The following is a 21,164-nucleotide window of genomic DNA, read 5'->3' as shown; positions in this document are numbered from 1 at the left end:
TCATGTTTCTATGTTGAGATAGTTTTTCCAAAGGCTTGGATCTAGAAATCAATTTTTTTTTTTTTTTTTTTTTTGACGGAGTCTCGCTCTGTTGCCCAGGAGTGAAGGATGTTGGCAGCACGTTGTAACTGAATACCTTGCCTTGAAACATCATGGGTCTGCAAACAGCTGTGTTGAGTAATGAAAGTTGAGATTCTGGCCCCAGGCATATTATGTAGATTACAAACCCAAATAACATTTTAAAAACGTATGTAAATAATGTATTCAAAAGTAACCTCAGGGAAATCAAAGTCATGGCTGCAATTACACTAAGTAATTGGCATGGGAAACATCTGTGATTTGTGTTTGTCCCTCTTTGCAGAAATGGAAGACAGCTATGAAACCGACACCAGCTCCCTTACCAGCTCCATCCATGGTACATCCAACCACTGCCCACAGGATGCCATGGTCCCTCATGGCGACACAGATGCAATCCCAGTAACATTCATAGGGGAAGTTTCAGATGATCCTGTGGATTCGGGGTTGTTTTCCAATAGAAACAACAATGCTGGGTCTTTCGACTCGGAGGGTGTTACCAGCAGGAGAGCCTCCCTGGCGCCACTTCAGGCTGAGCACAGCCAGCCCCCTGGAAAGGCAAGGGAGGAAGTACCTGCCCTGCACCCCGCTTCCCATGACGTGGGAAAAGGAATCCGTGTGGCCTTATCCAACATCTGTAAAGATGGAAATCTAATGGAAACAGCGCCCAGGGTGACTTCTTGTGCTTCGAATCTTCACACAGACAACCTAAATGCAAAAGCGAAAGACAAAGTGCCTGGCTGTGCTGACGGGGAGAGGACTCAGGCCACAGAGAGAGTGAATTCCCAACCAGTGAATGAAAAGGAGGGCAATGATAAAAACGCTGCCCTGGCACCAGCGTCATGGCACCAACGAGGCCAAAACCCAGGGAGAAGCTACAGACTGAAGCACGGCCTCACAACATATAAAATCATTCCTCCAAAGTCAGAGATGCGATGTTACGACAGAGACGTGTCCCTCTCCACCGGCGCCATTAAGATTGACGAGCTGGGGAACTTGGTGAATCCCCACACCACCGGCATCAGGATCATTTCCCTGTCTTCGTCTGTGCCTGAAGCAGAATCTCAGCCCATTGGGAAAGTGAAAGAGTTCTGGAGGTGCAACTCTGTGGAAAAGCACCTGGGTCGGCCCTCGGAGAACTCTGCCAGGGGACCCTCCTCCCCGCCTGTGCGCACCCAGACGCAGCATCCAGAGAGCAGACACCAAGCAGACCCCAAGCCAATATTGCCCCAGCAGCAGTCTGCCCACCATGAGGGCCGGAACCCCCTCGAGGAGGGGAGAAGCCAGCCCCCCACCATGGGCATGCGTCACGTGAAGGTGCCAGCAGCTCACAACACAGAAGTCACATTTCTCAAGCCTCAGAGAAGAACATCCAGCCAGTATGTGGCCTCTGCCATTGCCAAGCGCATAGGACCCCCGAAAGTCCATGCTGACGTGGTAAGGCCGCACGGCCATGCCGAGAAGGGTTATGCAGGCAGGGTGCCAGTGCTGGCTGCACCACCTGTAACTGTGAAAGATGACAGGACCTCCAGCCAACACTCAGAGACACAAGGTGGGAAGGACGGTGCCCAGCGGCCCTGTGTCACTCCTCCTGACAACCATGGGGAAGACTCAGCAGTGGGAGCCCCTCCTAGCAGGGAGGTCAGCAGCCCACACAGGAAGTTGTATACTCAGGATGGACCTACTGCTATCCACAGAAGCTCCTGTTTTTCACTGGTTCAGTCTTCCCAGAGGGATGGTGTTTCTGTGGGACAGAGCTGTGGTTTCAGTGGAAAGCAAAGCACAAGTAACCAGGAGACCAACTCAGCATCTGAACCCAGACACGCACCTGATGGTACAGACCCACCCCCTCCACCCATGTCCAGTGCCCAGGCCTGCAGCAGGGAGCTGGCCAATGGCTCTGTGCATGCCCCAGGCCGCAGTGAGCCTTCCCATCCTCCAGAAGGGTCTGGCACAGAAAGCCACATTCTCCTAGAAAGAGAGGAAAAGCCCAATATGTTCTCTACAGATGGAAATGAAACAGAGAGTATTTGGCCACCTAGTATTTTTGGGCCGAAGAAAAAATTCAAGCCTGTTGTCCAGAGACCAGTCCCAAAAGACACATCCCTGCACTCTGCCCTGATGGAAGCCATCCACTCTGCAGGAGGGAAGGACAGGCTACGCAAGGTGAGGATGGCAGCCTCCAGGGCAGGCTGCAGAGAGGTCTTGGGCAGGCCTTCCACACCTGCCCACTTCAGTGCACGGGTCTCAGTCTCAGAATAAAGCGGAGGAGAGAGAGAGACGGGATGAGGATAACACTGAGGCTTACCACACAGGTTTCATTTTAACTAGAATTCCCTGCCTCCAGATATTTGTACTGAACTACTAAAGGGACAAAATGGATGGGTGTGAGACTAGTCCACACTGACTTCAGGCCCCTGGCTGCCCCGTGGGAAAGGTAACAGCCGGTGATGTCCATCTACAGGGCCAGAGGAGTGGAGAGGGCGGGGGGCAGGACCATCTGTATGCTCATCCTTGAACAATGAAACGGGGGAGAAAGTTCAGGCAGGGCCACTTCTTTCCCATATGCATTTGTAGCAGCGGCAAACTGTCATTCTTCAGTAACACAGGAGTAATTTTAGGACACGACTTGCCCACTGTCTAGGCATTTAATATACCACAAGTATTATCTCATTTGCATGCTACACCAATGCTGATAATAAGGAGATAGTTCTTCCATTTTGCAGATGAGGAAACTGAGGCACAGTGAGGCCAAGGGGCCTAGTCCAAAGTCAGGCACTAGCTAGTGGGGGCCATGGATTCTCTTCTGGGTCTGCAAGATGTAAACACACACATCAGCTCTGGAACGCTAGGATGAATAACAGGAATGATCTGCCATTCAGAGGCAGTTTGAAACCACCCCAGATGCGCTGAAACTACCCTAGATACGCAGCCTTTGATTCTTATGTGTGCCTTCTCATAGACAGGGGTATAAAACTGACCCTATAGGTCTTAGCTGACGTAAGTGGATTTTCCTGGAGACAGAGTCTCACCTCCTGTGGCCCAGGCTGAAAGTGCAGTGCAACACGGCTCACTGCAACCTCCACCTCCTGGGTTCAAACAATTCTCCTGCCTCAGCCTCCCAAGTAGATGGGATTACAGGCATGAGCCACCGTGCCTGTCCCATGAGTGGTTTTCATGAGCGCCTCATAGCTCGGCCCATGTTCTCAGTGATTATGTGACACTGTTAATATTCTAGACAGCAGAACACACCGGGGAGGGCAGGCCAGTGAAACTGTCCTACACGGAGGCAGAGGGCTGCACTGCTGGCAGCTATCCGCGGGCACAGCGGCACCTGCAGCCTGAGGAAGGTAAGAGGTGAAGGGCCTTCCATGGTGCCAGGAGGTCAAACCCACTCATCCCTTCTCCCCAGGCACCTGGGTGGTGGCTCCAGAAGCTTCTGTTCTTCTGAGTGGATAGTGAACCATCCGTCTTTAGAGTGGCCAACCCAGCCTGCCTGAGACACTGGAGTGGAAACCCTGCTCCAGGAGCCTGGGGCAGCCATGGCAAGGAGCAGTGAGAGCTTCCAGACACTCTCTCAGCCTGTGCTGAAGCACAGTTCCTTCCTGTGCCTAGAACTGAGTCACTTGGACACCTGGCATGGCTTCCAGGCTTCACTAACTGGACAAACAGAACTGAAGCCACTGCACACCCTGAAAAAAGTTGTTGCATGAATATAGCGCTGGTTTTTGCACAACCTTGGGAGCCAATATGGACTTGAGTTTAGGGCAGAATGGTCTCGTCTTAGTTTCCAGGCACAGAAATTGAGGGAAAATGCTACTTGTACATCACTCATTAGGTTCTGAGTGCATATCTTGCCCCCATTAATGGGTTGGATATATGTGTCCAGCCTCTATGTCTATTCTTATATGCCAAGAAAAGTCATGAGGTCAGAGAGTTCTCAGTAAGGCAGGACTGCCAACTTCTGGTCTCTGGGATCAGTTGCTTGGCTGCCGACAGAGCATGGGGGCAGATGTCTCAGCCATGAAGTGGACAAACTTCCTGGGATTATTGCAAAAGAACTGTCTCAGGTCCAAGGGTAAGATAATCAGCCGTGTGCTGCTCTCTCAGAACCTTTGGGGACGGTGTCACTGCCTTAGTCTGTTTGGGCTGCTGTACCAGAATCCGACAGACTGGGTGGCTTATAAATGACAGAATTTTATTGCTCACAGTTCTGGAGGCTCAAAGTCTAAGATCAAGGCAGCAGCAGATTCAGTATCTTGTGAGGGCCCACGTTCTGGTTCATAGACAGTGCCTTCTTTCTGCGTCCTCATGTAGTAGCAGGGCTGAGAGATCTCCCTGGAGCCTTTTTTGTGTAAGAGCGCTAATCCTATTCATGAGGGCTCCACCTCATGACCTAGCCACCCCCAGTCCTCCTCTCCTCATGCCACTACCTTGGGCGTTGGGATTTCACACCTGAATTTTGGGAGACATTCACTCTATAGTAGTCATTTAATCATCTCATTGCCAGGTGGCATCCTCTGCCTCTGAGGAGCTCCGGAGCTTCCGAGATGCTGCGCGCTCTGCACAGGGCTCGGAAAGTCCTCTGCTAGAAGATCTTGGCCTTCCGCCCCCTCCAGCCGTGCCCCCACCACCTCCTCCACCCTCCCAGGCTCTCTCTGCACCAAGGATGGCCTCCAGGTCCAGCACAGACACCCCCAGCAACACCATGGACGCAAGGCAAGCCTTGATGGATGCCATCCGCTCCGGCACAGGGGCTGCGAGACTGAGAAAGGTGACGGCAACTGTGCGTGTGCATTTCTGTGGGGCCAGAGGGATGGAGGTGTGGCTCAGATCCAGGGACACACTTGCCTGTGGGCAGGAGCCGTGGGGCGGTCACATGGGAGTAGGGTGGGAGAGAGCCGGCGTTGCTGTGTTGCTCACATGTACTGACCAGAGTGGCAGATGAAGGCTCCCATCCGTGGGTGAGGAAGTCGGCCTCCTGCATGGTAGGTGCCGGCTCCAGTCCTCAGTTCCTTGGTGACGGTGACAAGTGGAATCTAAACCCCACTGTAACCCCAGCGCAGTCCCACCCTAACCCACAGTTTCTACTGGTCCATAGAGAGGATGGAATGTCATCCATTTGGGGCCCCACAGAGCACACATCACAAATTCATGGCCCTCAGCCTGCATGGAAGCCTCCAGCCTTATTCATTCATTCATTCACTCACTCACTCACTCACTCACTCGTACATGCTTGCATTCCAGCCTAATGTTGGACAGTTATGGAATCTGAAGTCCCCTGGGCAGAGCATGCACTTTCTGGATCTCCCCGGCTTTCTCCCCAGCTTCTCACAGTTTGGTCTTGTGCTGGTCTGCACATTACTGCCCACCTGGTCCCTGCAATAGAATTCCCAGATTAAAGGGCTGCTTGGGCCAGATGGCTTCTGAGACCTGTTTCAATTCTGATGTGATTCAGTAGATGGACTGACCCTCCGTCCCTGCCCATTCCTAGTGAGTGTGGGGAGTTACGCTAATCATTGGGAGGCTGGAAAAAGATTTTACTTTCTGAGTGATTATTTCCAGATCCTAAGCTTATGTTTTCACTTGTATCCAAGGGGTTAGTGCTAAAGATTATCCTCACTTTCTATATAAAGTAGGCCAGGCTCAGAGGAGTGAGTCGCTTGGTTTGGTCACACAGGGCCTGGACTTAGATGTGGATCAGTTTGGGCACAAGAAGTGCTCATCCCCAGGTCACAAGCTATGTGCTCTGTAGAGAGCAGGTAACCCCGGAGACTCTGGGTAAGCCACTCTCACATAGGACTGCTGGCACCATGGAGAAGAGAGACAGCTGTCCAGATCTCCCACTCAGAAGCCTCGGGGCACTGAGAACAGAGGAGGCCCCACACCCCGCCGCAGGCAGCCCTACTGTGAAAGGTACTGCCTCGAGGGATGGGTCTCCGTGGACACCCAGAGGTCACAACTTTGTTTCCCTGTGCAAGAAGAGCCTGAGCACCCACTGATTCAGCGGCTCTGTGCGCTCCCCAGGGGCTATTTGTGATAGCTCTCGGGTCAGCTCCCCAGAGCTTGTCCCGGTGTGAGGGTGAGGCATTCATAACTGTGTGATGTGGCCCTGAGACCTCAGCCAGCAAAGATGCTAGCCACTCGTCACTGAATGCACAGCCCACCCACAGATACTGGGGAGAAAAATCTCCTTACCCAGATGGCAAGGGATGTGGCAAGTTTTATGCCATCTCCTCAGGATGGGGGGCAATTAAAAATTACTTAAGGCTCTTTGGTTTTCTTTATGCTTTTTTATTCCTATGGAATTTATGTGTTGATGAATGTAAGTACTTATGTAAAATGAGGGAAAAGTGAAGAAATTGGGGTGAATGGCTAAATAGGGGTCATAAAAATGAGCACAAATTCTGTTGAAGATGGCTCTTGAGGTACAGCTCCGAGGCATCCTCTCTGCCCCACACACATGACAGCCACCGATTTCAAGGGCTCGTCATTGGAAGGCTCTCTGGAGGAGGCTGAAGCCGTGCGGCTGGGATCAGCTCTGTCACTCTACTGATCCCAGGGTACGTTTCTGAGCTTCTAAAACTGTTTCTCAATGTAAGTCCACAGGACATCTGCATCTTGAATCATATTTTTCAGCCTACAAATCTGCAATTTTCCAATGCTTTCCAAGTGACTGTACATTGAGGTTGGAGACAATTGTCTATCTCATTTGAGCCTTTCATGCGTTTTGAATTGCACTGACTAGGATCCCGTGAAGGCCATGACCGCACACTGTACTCACTGCTTTATAAAACTCATCTCAGTGACTGGTTTCTGCATGTTTCTTTTTTACCCTATCCATCTTGTGCAGAGTCATGAAGGGCCTGAGGCCCTGAGAAGCTGAAAGCTGGCCCAGGGTCCACAGCCAGCAAGCGGAGGAGATAAATTTAACACTAGGACTTTTGGCTTCTGAGAATGCGTTCTTCTGCCTTACAGAAAGGAAAAAAAAATAAGTTTGGGACTAGCCCGAAAGAACAGAGGAAGCTGTGCTGTGAGACAGAAAACGAGGAGAAATGCACAGCCACGGAGAGAGAGAGGCCAGGCCTGGACGAGGCCGTGGGCGTTGGTGCCGCGCAAGGCCCAGGCATGCTTGGAGGGAAAGGTCACCGCGGCTATAAAGTGCTGGCCAGGGCGGGAGCCGGGCTTGTGTTTCTCGCACAGTCTCAGCCATCTGTCAGCTGCTTCAAAGGGCATTCAAAAGTCCAGGTTTTGATTGTTTCTTGGATTAGTCCGAGTCGTGTGGTCTGCCTTATCCACCCTGGAAAGTTCTAGGCAATTAATATTTATGTGGCATTTCTGAGGTTTTGATGCCCTGCGCCATTTACAAGATGCTCCCGGGCTGAAAGCTGGGCCCTGAGTTCCTCGGCTGAGTCCTGCGCTGGAAACCACGTTCCCCTCAGTCTCATTATTACTACCGTGCCCGGTGATCCCAGAGCCTTCCTGCAATTGACTCTTTATCACAGAACCACAAAAAAATCCGCTGAAGAAAGCCTGCCCTAGGAGGACAGGAATTGGGTGATGGACCTGCCCTCCTGGCCTCTGTTCAGCATTCATCAGGGAGACTCAGGTGCAGGGGGCCAAGGTGGCCTCACCTGGACCAATGATTCATTCTCTTGAAGGCATTAACCAACTGCATTTCCTAGCAGTTTGCCCTGTCTGCTCATTTGTGTTGAGAGTAGATCTGTGGTCACAGGAAACTTTGCGATTCGGGAAATGAATTACAATTTTTTTAACAAGCCTGGTTAGATGACACTTTTCTGCTATGCATGGATCCTGGAGGTTATATTGTCTTTGTAGTAAATACACTTTGGTGTATGGTATGGCATGCGAACATCAAATTATATGGACTTTGCCTCTTATGATTTAGTTTTATTTCACTTTTTGGACTTTTAAAGCTATGCTAGTTGGGCATAGTGGCTCACACCTGTAATCCCAGCACTTTGGGAGGCTGAGGCGAGAGAATTGCTTAAAGCTAGGAGTTTGATACCAGTCTGGGCAACATAACAAGACCCCCATCTCTACAAAATATAGAAATGAGCCAGGTGTGGTGGCACGGGCCTGTCGTTCCAGCTCCTTGGGAGGTGAAGGTATGAGGATTTCTGAGCCCAGGAGTTCAAGGCTATAGTGAGCTATGATCATACCACTGAACTTGCATCAGCCTGGGTGACAGAGCAAGATCCTTTCTCTTTAAAAAATAATAAATGAAATTTTTTTAAAAAAGAAAAATGTTAAAAGCTATGCCAACCTTGAGGAAAATACAGTAAATTTAGGGGCTCCCGCTGTGTGCAGTGTTCATCGGTTCTCCATAGGTTCTCAGTAGATGTAGAGTTTCCTGGGTCTTCTTTTGGGTGTTCAGCGAGGGCTCCAGAATAGCATTGCTGGGAGCACATCCTGGAATGGAGGGGTGTCCCTGGCTTTCCCAGCGCTGCAGTGCGTGAATCTGCAGGCTCTCCTCCTCCCCATAGCAGTGCAGCCTCCTCCTTTTAATGAGGGTGCCCAGCTATGCTGGGAAGGTATTCTGGGACAGTCGCAGGCAAACTGGGTGATTGGTCACCCAACCTGTAATACACAAGTTTCACATTGGCAGTAATGCTGCCCATGATCAAATACAAAAGGGTAAATTTGATGTAGGAGGAATAATTACCTTAAGAGTGACTTTGCCATTTTTCAAGGCAATTGAAATTACGTTTGTCTTCATGGTGTGAATCCAATAATGTCTCTGCCTCTGTATTTGTGGCTGCCAGAGAAACTTCCAGCTGTGTTTCTCCTCCAGCTCCAAATAAGAGCATTTGCAGCTCGGCTGCATGTGTACCCACTTTCTCAGTGGAACACCCACTCCTCCTGAAGGCAGTGTTCAGATCTGCCCCTACCCCACCCCACACTCAGTACTTGCTTCCACTCAGCCCTGCGTTCATATTAAAGGCAAAGCTGTATGCGTCTGACTGTCTTTGTCTATCTGTTTTAAATGCATTATTTCAGAAGGCCTGGAATGTACAACAAGCACCCTCCTAATCCATGTGTATATTTAAAACATTCATGTCTAGTGCTTCATTCCACAAGCATTTCCGGAGAACCTACCAGGGTCCAGGCACTGTCGGAGCTGCTTGTGATAGACGAAAGAAGCATCATCTGTGCCCTCAGGAGCTCTCAGCCAGAGGAAGGGGGCGGGGACGCGGAGTCTTTTCTTGACCTTAGAAACTTTTCAAAAGAAGCTGGGACAGGCTAATCCCGATGACTTGTGGATCTTTCCTCCCAGGAGGGCAGCAGGGCAAGCATCTACCCCAACACCTTCCTGGAAGTCAAGGTCGTAACTCCCCTTTGACAGGTGCAAAAATGGGGCACAGATGTCATAAGTGACTTCTCCCAGCCCTTCCGTAGGTCCTGCTGCTGCTGGGCCCAGACACCTTATCAGCTCCTGGCTGCTTTGGGAAACGTCCCATTGAACTGAGTTCCAGTCTCTTGTCTGGGCCCTCAGGTGCCTGTTTTCCCATGGCAGGATTAATTGATGCGGGCCACACGCGTCATGACACTTGGCCTTGACCACAGACCTTGTGAGAAATGATTAGACATGTAACAGTAACAGGAGGCCCCAAACCAGGAAAGAGAAAAAACACAGCAACTCTCCTTTCGTCTAAGCCCCAGGTCCTCACATGTGCATTGGAGAACTCCAACTTGCTGTGACTAGGGAATAGCAGTTTCTATCAGTAGGTGAATGCGACCCAAAGTACAGTTGCATCACCCCTGGGTTTGGTTGCTCCTAATGTAAACCTGTGGTATGCTTTGGTTAATGTGAAATTGTCCTGAGACCCAGGGGTCAGTTCTGTCTTTGCAGACTCTTTGCGTGTGACTGTTCTGCTTGTTGCAGCTCTACTGAGTCAGCTGCCTCTTCTGCAAGTAGAAAGGGGAGGAACTTGTTGGGAGAAGCACACCTACCGCAGTGACCACCCTCAGGGCCAGCAAATGCTGTTCTCCACTCCTCCAGAGCTGTTCCCCACATTTGACCAGCTCATTCCTGACTTATCCCTTTGTTGCTTGATTAATCTCACATCTTCAGAAAGAAAGCCTCCCTCAGTCTAGATTAGGGTCCCCATACAGCATCCCATAATTTTTCCTTCATAATGCAAACCACAGCTCTAATTTCTCTAGCAATTGGTGTGGCTTTTGTTGCATGCTTGCCTCTCCTTCCACATCATGAGTCCCATGAGTCTTGCCCGTCATATCATGTGATGGAAGGGCAGACACGCTCCCTGGTGCCTCCTTGATAAGGACACCAATCCCTTCATGAGGTTCAACCCCCATGACCTCATCAAATTCCAGAGTCCCACCTCCTAATACCACTATCTTGGAGGTTAGGATTTCAGCACGGGAATTTGGGAGCACACAAGCATTCAGACTGTAACACTCCCCCTATTAATAAGTGGGGCCCTCAGGAAGCATCTGGCTAAGTGGAACACTGTGTTTGTACAAGTAGATCAGAGGTGTCTAATCTTTTGGCTTCTCTAGGCCACACTGGAAGACAAATTGTGTTGTGCAACATATAAAATACAGTAACGATAGCTGATGACCTTTAAAAAAATTGCAAAACAAATCATATATATATATATATAGTTTTTGAGATGGAGTTTATCTCTTGTTGCCCAGGCTGGAGTGCAGTAGCACGATCTCAGCTCGCCGCAACCTCCACCTCCCGGGTTCAAGCTATTCTCCTGCCTCAGCCTTCTGAGTAGCTGGGATCACAGGCATGCGCCACCACGCCCAGCTAATTTTTTATTTTTAGTAGGGGTGGGGTTTCTCCATGTTGGTCAGGCTGGTTTTGAACTCCCAACCTCAGGTGATCCGCCTGCCTCGGCCTCCCAAGTGCTGGGATTTCGGGTGTGAGCCACCGCACCCGCCCTCATAATGTTTTAAGAAAGTTGATGAATTTGTGTTGGGATACATTTAAAGTGGTCCCAGGCCATGGGTTGGACAGGCTTGAAATAGATGTTAAATCCCTGCCATGGGAGTTCAGGAAGAGGGCCCGAGGGAACCTAGAGAAGAGAGGGATATGGAGGAGCATCGGGAAAAGGGCAAGTGCGCCCAGTGTCAGACGGACCCGAGTTGTGTTGACTCTCCCAGTTCTTCTGGGCCTTGGGGCTTCACTTCCTCATCTGTAAGATTGATGCAAGGGAGGCGTGAGAGAGCATGCACAGGGCAAGGTCTGCATCACCACCACTATCACTAGCACCACCACCACCACCACTACCATCATCACTAGCATCACTGCCATCACCACCACGATTACCATCACCATCACCACCACAATTACCATCACCATCACCACCACAATTACCACCACCATCACTGCCACCACCACGATCACCATCACCACCACGATTACCACCACCATCACCACTGCCACCACGATTACCATCACCACCATCATCACCACCCATTACCAGCACAGTTACCACCATCACCACCACCACGATTACCACCATCACCACTGCCACCACCACCACCACTACCACCACCACCATCACCACCACCATCACCAGCACACTACCATCACCACGCCACCACCACCATCACCACCATCATCACCATCACCATACCACTTCACCATCACCACCACCACCACCACCATGATTATCACCATCACCACTGCCACCACCATCACCATCGATTACCATCACCACCATCACCAGCACACCACCACCATCAGCCCACCACCACCACCACACCACAATTACCATCACCACCATCATCACCACCATCACCAGCACAATTACCATCACCACTGCCACCACCACCATCACCATCACCAGCGCCACAATTACCACCATCACCACCACACCACCCACCACCATGATTACCCGCCACACCCATCACCACTGCCACCTCACCATCACCACCACGATTTCATCACCACCGCCATCATCACCACCACCACGATACCACCATCACCACTGCCACCACCACCACCACGATCACCATCACCACCATCACCAGCACAATTACCACCATCACCACCACCACCACAATTACCATCACCACCATCACCATGCCACTACCACCATCATCACCACACCACCACCACCCACCACCACACCACTTCATCACCGCATCACCAGCACACTACCATCACTGCCACCATCACCACCACCATGATTACCACCACCATCACCACCACCGCCACCACCACCACCACAATTACCATCACCACCATCATCACTACCATCACCAGCACAATTACCACCATAATCACTGCCACCACCACCACCACCACAATTACCACCACCATCACCACTGCCATCACCACCACCACGATTACCATCACCACCATGATTACCACCACCATCACCACTGCCACCACCATCACCACCACGATAACCACCACCATCACCACTGCCACCAACCATCACCACCTTTCACCATCACCACCACCACCACCACCATCATCACCACCATCACCACCGCCACCACCACCACCACCACCACCACCACCACCACCACCACCACCACCACCACCACCACCACTACCACCATCACCACCACCACTACCACCACCATCACCACCACCACTACTACCACCATCACCACCATCACCACCATCATCACCACCATCGCCACCACAATTACCATCATCACTGCCACCACCACCACCATCACCACCACCACCACCACAATTACCATCATCACCACATGGACAGTACCTAGAATACTTCCTGTGTGCTTACCATGTGCCAGACGCCATTTCAAGCGTGACACAAGTCCACTGATTAAAACATCAGCTTAACCAAACAAGCAATTTATTATTGTCATTATTATGGGTATGTCTCCAATATAAAGATGAAGAAACTGAAGTTATAGAGGGTAACTCGCCCCACATCAAATGTTAGTCACGATCCTCTCAGGCCCACCTGAGCAGAGGGCAAGTCTTCAGACGCACACCCACACAGCCCAAGAGGCAGTGTCTTCTGTCTGGACCAGAACCCCAGGGCCCACCTCCCAGTTCCCTTGACCTTGGGCCTCTGCATCCTGCTAGTCGTCCTTCCCTGGCAGCCTTTACGAGGAAACTGGAGCATGGAAGGTCTATGAGGACAGCCCTGATCACAGCCTCCTTTCTGCAGGTCAAAGGAACTGGGAGGGGGGTTCCAGGGGTACTGTTGCAAGAGTGGCTGTGCCCAGAGCTCTCTAGCACTGGAAGATCTGCATCCTGGGCTTATTGACAGATACTAAATAACTGTGAATCTCTTTTCCCTGCAGGTGCCCTTGCTCGTGTGAATGAACAGAGGCCAGAGAATTGCAGAAACCCACCTGTAAGATGCCCACAGGCATCACTCAAGGAGTCTGCATAGCCAGGAACATCAAGTTTTGGTGTTACTTTCTTGTCTACAGGCCAAAATGTGCGCAGTTGATTTTCGGTGTGTTCCTGTATAAACAGCTCGAAAGGAAAGGAGAAGATGCTGCGTTGCTGCGCAGCTCATGTGCCAAGGAAATGTGTTTTGCCTCTGAATATCTTAAGTTGCTAATAAATGATTCTTGTTGGCAGGTTAATGGGACTATAAATGCTGGAGCCCAACACTCACACTTAATTATATTTATGGGCAAAGTGAAAAGAATCATGCCTTAGACTGATTTTGGACCTTTGAGACTTTTACCACATGCAGATGGAGGAAACCACTTACTGATTTAAGATCTTTTGAATTTTAGAAAAAAATATATGAATCAGTTGGAACAATGTGAATGTGATATGCTCCATGATGCTGTGTGTTTTGGTAGTAAGGGAAAAAAAAAAAAAGAAAACATTGGGAAGCTTTTCAAAGGTAGCTTTGATAGGTAGTAAAACTACTGGATTCTTCTTCCTCAAATATTTGGGGCTAACACTTCACAGAGGGTCATAGTCCATGATCTGACCAATTGAGTTTTTTAAAATCAACTATTACCACTCAGAAAACAATCCTACGTGATCATGTGGCCAGGGCATGCCTGAGTCCTCCAAGGGTGGTGGGTGGCTGAGGTCACAACACCACTGGAGTGGATGGGAAGTGCCCCACATGGACATCTGTTCCCCAGGCTATGAAGTGACATAGGCCTCCTCCATGGTGTCTGTGTACAGAGCCTGGTAACTTCTCTAGGAGCATTCTGGAATCCTGCAGAGGGTCAAGGAGCAGGGATGTTCGATGCCCGCCTATCACAGAGTTCAGATCAAAGTTGCACTGAGAGCATCACAGTTTTGGTTCAGACTTGACACGTTTGCCAACAGCTTGTTGGCTCCCTTTGTATGATATCGTGGTCTTCTCCTAGCACATGGTGCCCAGTCACCAATATTTGTAATGAGGTTTAACTACAGCAGTAGTTTTTCATATCTATATCTCTAAAACATTTTGTTATATTGAAAAAAACAGTAATAGAAATCAAGATGTGTTGATGAAATAAAATCTGTATCTGAGTGAGAAAACAAGTATGGTGAGGTCACTTGAATGTTTCACAGCGATCTCAGATCTGGGCCTCAGGTAGAATGGAAGCTGTTTTGCATTCACTGATGAACGTTGCTAAACTCTTGGTGAGGCATGAGCTGCCAGCCAATTGCTCTTCATCACAGCTGTCTACTACTTGTCTTTTAGTGCCACAAATAAAAGGAAAGCAAATCTCAGCTGTTGTGTGAATTTCATACTACAGTCGGTTTGGATACCCCTTTTCCAGAATGGGAAGGACGGATTCATTTATTCAACCAACAATGTTTCCGGCTCCCTCCTGCACTCCTCCATTCCCTGGGTTACATGCAGCTGACAAACAGGCAGAAATCCCCACACTTGTGAAATTCGTGTTATGTTACTATGGAGGAGACAGATCATAGATGTGATATAAGTAAGCAAAATGTTGAGTATATTTAGATGCTGATAAGTATAAAGAAGAAAAACCATCAGGAAAGGGGGATGAAGGAGACAGAGTGATGAAGAAAGGCCCAGTGAGAAAGTAACCATTGAGTAAAAACCTGAAGGAAGTGAGGGAGCAAACTCCAGATGGACACATGACTGGCAGCGAGAAGAGTGAGTGCAAAGGCCCAGGGGCAGGACACTGCCTGGGTGTTAGGGGCACAAGGAGGCCACTGTCAGGAATGGGAGGTCAAGCAGAAACAGTGTTGCTGGCCTCTGCCCCGGTCTTCACATATTGCACGGTGTCCCCCTTCTCAGAGCAGCCCTGCTCCCTGGCCAGACCAAGGGGGTGGCAGACAGAAGGGGCCCAGAGGTGGACCTCAGAAGGGACGAGAGGGCACCCACCTCCCTAGTTCATTTTCCTTGGGAGGGAAGGGGGACCCACTTTAGGCTAAATCTACTTTTGAAATTGTGTTGCCTTCTGCATCTCAAGCGGCGCAGAAGCTTGGGTTTTGAAGTGTGGAATACGGAATAATGACAGCCTCTGGCCTTACTTTGGTCTTTTTGCAGAGTGTTGCATGATTATTCTTGGTTCATCGTCTCAGTGAGCCCAGGTGGTATGAAGGCAACATCTTCCAGATGAGCACACTGAAGGCCCAGACGACTGAGTACCTCAGTGATGTTCTTAGCGTTGAAATATGCTTCTGCAACTCTGGATTGCCTACAGAGTTAAGTCTAAATCACTCACCTACAGGACTCTTAGTGCCTAGATCCACATTGCCCACATACACAGACACTGCCCACATCCCACGTCCCTGGCCTTGACGTCCGCCCCCATGTCCTGTATCAACATCAAGCCACCACCAAGTTCCTGAATGCACCCAGGAGCTCCTGTGTGCCTCCCTGGCATTAACCTGCCAGAGATGCCAGTACCACCACTGCACACTCACATAGACCGGAGGGGCCAACCCTGTCCTCGAGACACAGCCCTCTGTGTATCTCCGCCACAGTCAAGGTCAAGCCCTCCTCGCTGCTCCCTCTGTGCCCACATCTGCCTCTGTTCCCTCTGCCTGACCCCCACGTCACCTTCGCCTCTGGGGCTTACACCTGCCTATCTGATTATAGACAGGAGATGGGGCAACATGCAGCTCTGAATGAACTTTCCAGGCCAAGATCCCAGGAAAAGGCCTGGTCACGTCGGTTATCCCAGCATATTATTACTGGCATTCTCTCTCCTTCCCAAAATGTCCCATTTTAGGTCATAAATCCTATGGTATTTTTACTGTCTGGCTCAGGTGAGGTATTCAGTAAATGTTCAAGGAAAGAGTGAATATCCGAGGGGAAGCAGCAGGCGGAATCTGGCCTGGTCCGGACTTCACATTGTCTCCCTGCCTCTATATTACACATTACACCCAGAAGGGAGCCCATGTGGGTCCTTCCAGGCCTCCCGCCAGGCTGTGGAGAACCTCCCCAATGGGTCTAGCTTCTGAACCTGAGGCAGGACCTGGATCATGCCTCCTGCCCTGGTCTAGGCAGGGTAGGTGCATGTGCAGTCTGCCTGAGAATCCCACACTGCCTCTTGGACACTGGTGCTGTAACGTCCTGCTCTGGGCATCTGTGCCTAGCCTCAGACTGTCCTTTCTGTGCTGACAGTCCCCACACTTAGCCCTGGGCAACCTTTCACTGAAGCTCCTGATCTCAAATTTTAGTTACCTACAAAATCTCTCCCTCGCATGCCCGGCCAACTCGCAGTGCCTTGCCTGAGCAGCTGTCGCACCCTGCCCCACTGCCCGCTCCAGCGGGGACGACCTTCCGTTGTGGTCATCCAGTCAGGAGGACAGAGGAAGCAGCTCCCCCATCTCCACAGGCATCTCCTGCAGTCATCAGTTGTCTGCTGCTTCCACTCCATGGCCTCTCTGGTCATTGTCCTAACAGTGTGGCCTCTGACCTGTTCCCCTCTTCCTCACACTGATCTAAACAAGCGCGGGAGCCTTCCCAGACCCGAGCTCGCTGAGGGCAGCTCACCGGGCTCAGGTGGGCATCGGGGGAACGATAGGGAACCCAGCGCTGAGCCATGGGGCAAGTTGACCTTTATTATCCTGACTTCAGCGTCAGATTTCTCAACTGGTTTGGAACTTAAAAGGAACACAAGTGTCATCACATCTGTTAACAAGGGAGAAAGAGAAAATGTGCAAAGAGAAAGACCAATACGACCGCCGAACCCAAAGCCCAGCAGGGCCGTCTTCCCAGCCCACAAGTCCACGACTCTGTTCACAAACCCTTCTTATCTCGACCCTGTGGGTGACGAGGGGAGGAGGCAGAGTGAGTACATGACGCTGAGTCGGCCCTGCGCAGGTCCCCCGGCAGCTCTCACTCCTTTCGGGAGCCTTTCGGCACACAGCGACATCACCAGAGTGCAGTTCTGAAATCTGACCAATCAGGAAGCTTCCTCCGGGATGGCGGCGCGGGGAGAGCAAGGAGAGGGAGGGAAGAGGGACATCCAGGAAGGCTGCCTTTCCCTGCTTCACTCCCCACATCTTCCTGACTCCTGTGCTGTGTAAGGGAGCTTTTCAGGGCCCAAACACCTCCGCGGACTGGGTTGCAGCCATGGTTGCTCCTGGTCTGATGCACTGTGTCCGGATGTGGCATCTGGGCACAGGTGTGCCTGCTCCTGTGGACTCGATTCAGAGCTACTGACTGATCCCAGCTTTTGCCCTAGACCAAGGGGCTTTATTGGAGTAGAGATCTATGCATGTTTTTCTTACTCTTAAGAATTTTATTTTTTCCTATCACAAAGAACCATACTGTCACTGGGGAGGGGACTGGACTGGCTTCTGGGAGGCAGGAGGGGGTGCTGGGAAGATCCAGGCAGCGGACAGCGATGCCGGATTTGGACAGCGGCTATCTAGGAAATGAGGGAAAGCTGAGCCCTGTCTGAGCATGGCAGGGTGTGGTGTTCACTTGATTGATTGGGAAGGAAGGGGAGGGGGCCGATGGGAGGTTTCCAGCAGCCTGAGGCACCAGGCTGTACCGCTGGCCCTGACGGGGCATGGAGGCTAGGGCTGCAGTTGTCTTTGGTGTGCTGGTCTCAGGCAGATCCTCCCCAGCTCCCAGAGGCACCTCGCAAGGGGCTGAACATCAAGCATAGCAAAGTCTCCCTCTGCCACCCATCTCCTAACAGGTGCCATGGAACTCTCCATGGGACATCTATGGCACCAGGTCTTACAAATGGGAGCCAGGGCCAACATCACCACCTCCTTCTCTGTAGTCCAGTGCCAGGAGGTAGGCACTGGGCCCTGGCCTGATGGTGATGCCAGGAGCCAGCAGATCCAAATAAGAGATGTGGACCTGTTGGGGATGTCCCAGTAGGAGGCCACCAGCAGCCTTGGGGTAAAGTGCTTCAGGCACTGAAGCAGCCTTGCCTTTCTGTTGTCACCAAAGGTCTCCTTCCTTTCCTTCCTTCCTTTCTCTTCCTGTCTTCTTTCCTCTCCCTCCTTTGCTTCCTCTCTTTCCCTTCTTTCCACCTACCCTTCTTTGCTTCTGTTCCTCCTCCCATCCTTACTTCCTCCCTTCCTTCCCTCCTTCCTTCCTTTTGTTTTTTCTTCCAACCAACACCGAGAGAGTTTCTCTAAGTCGGACTGGTGCTAGGAAGAAATTACAAATTAATTTAGTCCCTGCCTTCCAATAAGCCCACTAGTAGAGGGGCCACATGGCCTTGGCCAATCACCATGAGTGAGCCTGGTGTTCCAAGGGAGGGGAAACACAGGGGAGAGACAGGGAATTCTTCCAGAGGAGGGGCTGGGCAGAAGCTCTGAGCTGACGATCATGGAACAGTCCAGTCATTGTCAGCTGGGTGAAAGAGCAGCAGCAGCCAGCCAGGCAGAGGAGCAACACCTGAAAATGTCCAGAGGCCAAGAACACACGCCAGGGCCTCGCAGGGGTATGCTCCCGGGGGAAGACAGCGTGATTCCACGCCGTGTTATTTCCACCACTGAGATAGGCCCAGGATGGAGATTGTTGCCTGCAAATCCAGAAGTTTCACTGGAGACACAAATGTGTTAAAAGCTGAAGAGTCAAGAAGTGATGAACTTGGCTCCTGCTCATGAGTGGTTAGGCCAAGTGCCCATCTGGGGCTCTGGTTAAGTAAGAACAGGGGTAGTAGCTCCTGCAGAGCTGACTGGAGCCCACTCTCATTCCTAATGGAAAAAGCCATGTGTTACAGTGGTTGGACTCAATTTCCAGACCCTTCATATAGATGCAGAAACCTTGAGGAGCATAAGCAAGGTAGAAAGGTGAACTTCTCAGCCCGTTGCTGTCCATGCATTGCTGTCCCACCCATGTCCTCAGCAGGGGCTCTCTAGATCTCCTGAGGACAGGGTCGGTGGCTTCTGCCCAAGCCCCCCTGCCTCACACACAGACCCCCTGCTTCCTCCCCTGGTGTCTGGGTGCCCCACACTGCAGACTGTGTGGAGAGACCCGCCCAGGAAAGCAAAGGGCCAGCAAGACATGCGGTGAGACTGTGGCTCCAGTTGGTGCCCCTCCACTCAACTTGAAAAACATCAAGCTATGTGTGTTTCCCCAGACATACCATGTGGACTCTTCCATGCTTTGCTTTAGAATTCCTATTCATCCTCCAAAGCCCAGCCACCTCCCATGGGAGACCCAGCATCCTTATGCCGCTGCCCTGTGGAAGGTGGCGCCTCAGGTTACTGTGGCCACTGCACACTAGAATCCACGGGCTTCTGTGACTGGGCACTCTGGGGCCAGGTCTCACTCACGTGGGGCCTTTAGGCCTAGGAACACAGTGCTAGCGCTATATGTGTTTTATGAAGGGAACTGAGCAGCCTACAACATGCTCTGATGCAGATTCTGATGGAGCAGAGGGCAGATGGTTCCAGACCATGGGGCGTGGCATGATGTGATTGGAGGGGAGGGCGGATGCGCAGCACCAGACTAGGCGAGGGGCAGAGAGAAGATGGCCTTGGCCTGTCAGAACTCAACAGAAGGACCAAAGTGCCAAGGACCAACTGCCAGGGTTCCAGGAGGCTGAGAAGGGTTCAAAGAGGATGTACGAGATGGGCTCCAAGTCAAGCATCCCGACCCCAGTCCTGTCCTAAAGCCTCTGATGGGCTTGGGAAGTCAAGGCTCCTTCCTCCCATCTGACAGCATCATTACTAGGAAAGCATAGGACTGATTTCTCTATCTTCCTGCACTACGCCCATTTCCTAACTGCAGCTGGACCCCGTGGCCAGGGCAGTGACAGTTCGGTCTCTGCTGTGGATTTCTAAAGCAGCACCTCATTCCTAAGAAGTGGGCTTGGAAAGGAGTTTCCCGGAACAGGTTGTCATCATGCAGCTTGCTCCCATGCCTCTAAGGGGGACTGCGGGAGAAGCTGCATCCCCAGGCTGCCGCTCGCCCTCCTGACCAAAGCCCAGGTGGGTCTGCCCAGCAGTGGCCCTCCCCATGCCTTGCCAAGCCTTGAGGCAGCAAAACAGATCAACCCCACAGCCCCTGCCTCAGATAGAAAGCTCCAAAATGACCCGCTCACACCATGACTAATGAGCACATGCCTGATTGTGGGGAGAAACAGAGCCCTCCTATGAGGCGTCTCAGAGGACCTGGACAGACTCCAAATTGCGGTGAAGCGGGGCGGCCGGGGTGGGAGAGTGGAGTCATTGGTGGGTGTCCAGTCAAAGGGCACATGAGGTGGGTGCTCGGAGTGAGGGAGCAGACAAGCAGCTCAGAAGGAAGGACCTGTGAGGCTGTCGGACCTCCAGGACACTCACAGCATGGCAGGAGAGTCACGAGTGCGCCAGAAAGGCTCTGGCCTGGAAATCCAGTAGGAGTTTTCATCCTGAATAGTGCATGTCCTACAGCAAATGAGCCTGCCATGAAAAGCTCCTGTCCCCACGCTGTGATGTAGGCAGGACGTTCACCACCCCAGATCGCCCTGTGGCTGGCTAGATCCTGGATGTCAGAGCAAAGCAAGGCCAAAGGCAGAGTGGCTGTAAGCTGGAAGGCTCTTATTTTTCCAAGTGCTTTGAGAGCAGTGGGAGATTTATGCTCCTTCCTGCCCTGATGGTCTACCTGCCCATGTGGCATCCTGGCATCCTTGTGCATACTAGGACGAGAAGGCAGGTAGCAGGAGCCACCTCTTTTTTCCTCTTCTGAGTTTGCTTTGCCCCTTTT

At 51.4% G+C, this 21,164-nt stretch overlaps 1 protein-coding gene across 1 annotated transcript in view; it reads left to right on the top strand.

Annotated features, from left to right (window-relative positions):
• COBL (cordon-bleu WH2 repeat protein) overlaps positions 1-14,752 on the top strand; it is a 299,738-nt gene extending 284,986 nt beyond the window's left edge. The window contains 5 exon segments of the mRNA XM_031665428.1: positions 362-2,241; positions 3,314-3,372; positions 3,374-3,425; positions 4,586-4,849; positions 13,363-14,752. Coding sequence (XP_031521288.1) covers positions 362-2,241; positions 3,314-3,372; positions 3,374-3,425; positions 4,586-4,849; positions 13,363-13,380 — 2,273 coding nt within the window. The 3' untranslated portion in view covers positions 13,381-14,752.
• The last annotated feature ends 6,412 nt before the right edge of the window (positions 14,753-21,164 follow it).

This window comes from Papio anubis, chromosome 4, assembly GCF_008728515.1.
Source record: "Papio anubis isolate 15944 chromosome 4, Panubis1.0, whole genome shotgun sequence".
NCBI lineage: Eukaryota > Metazoa > Chordata > Mammalia > Primates > Cercopithecidae > Papio > Papio anubis.
This window is presented reverse-complemented; position numbering and strand designations above follow the sequence as displayed.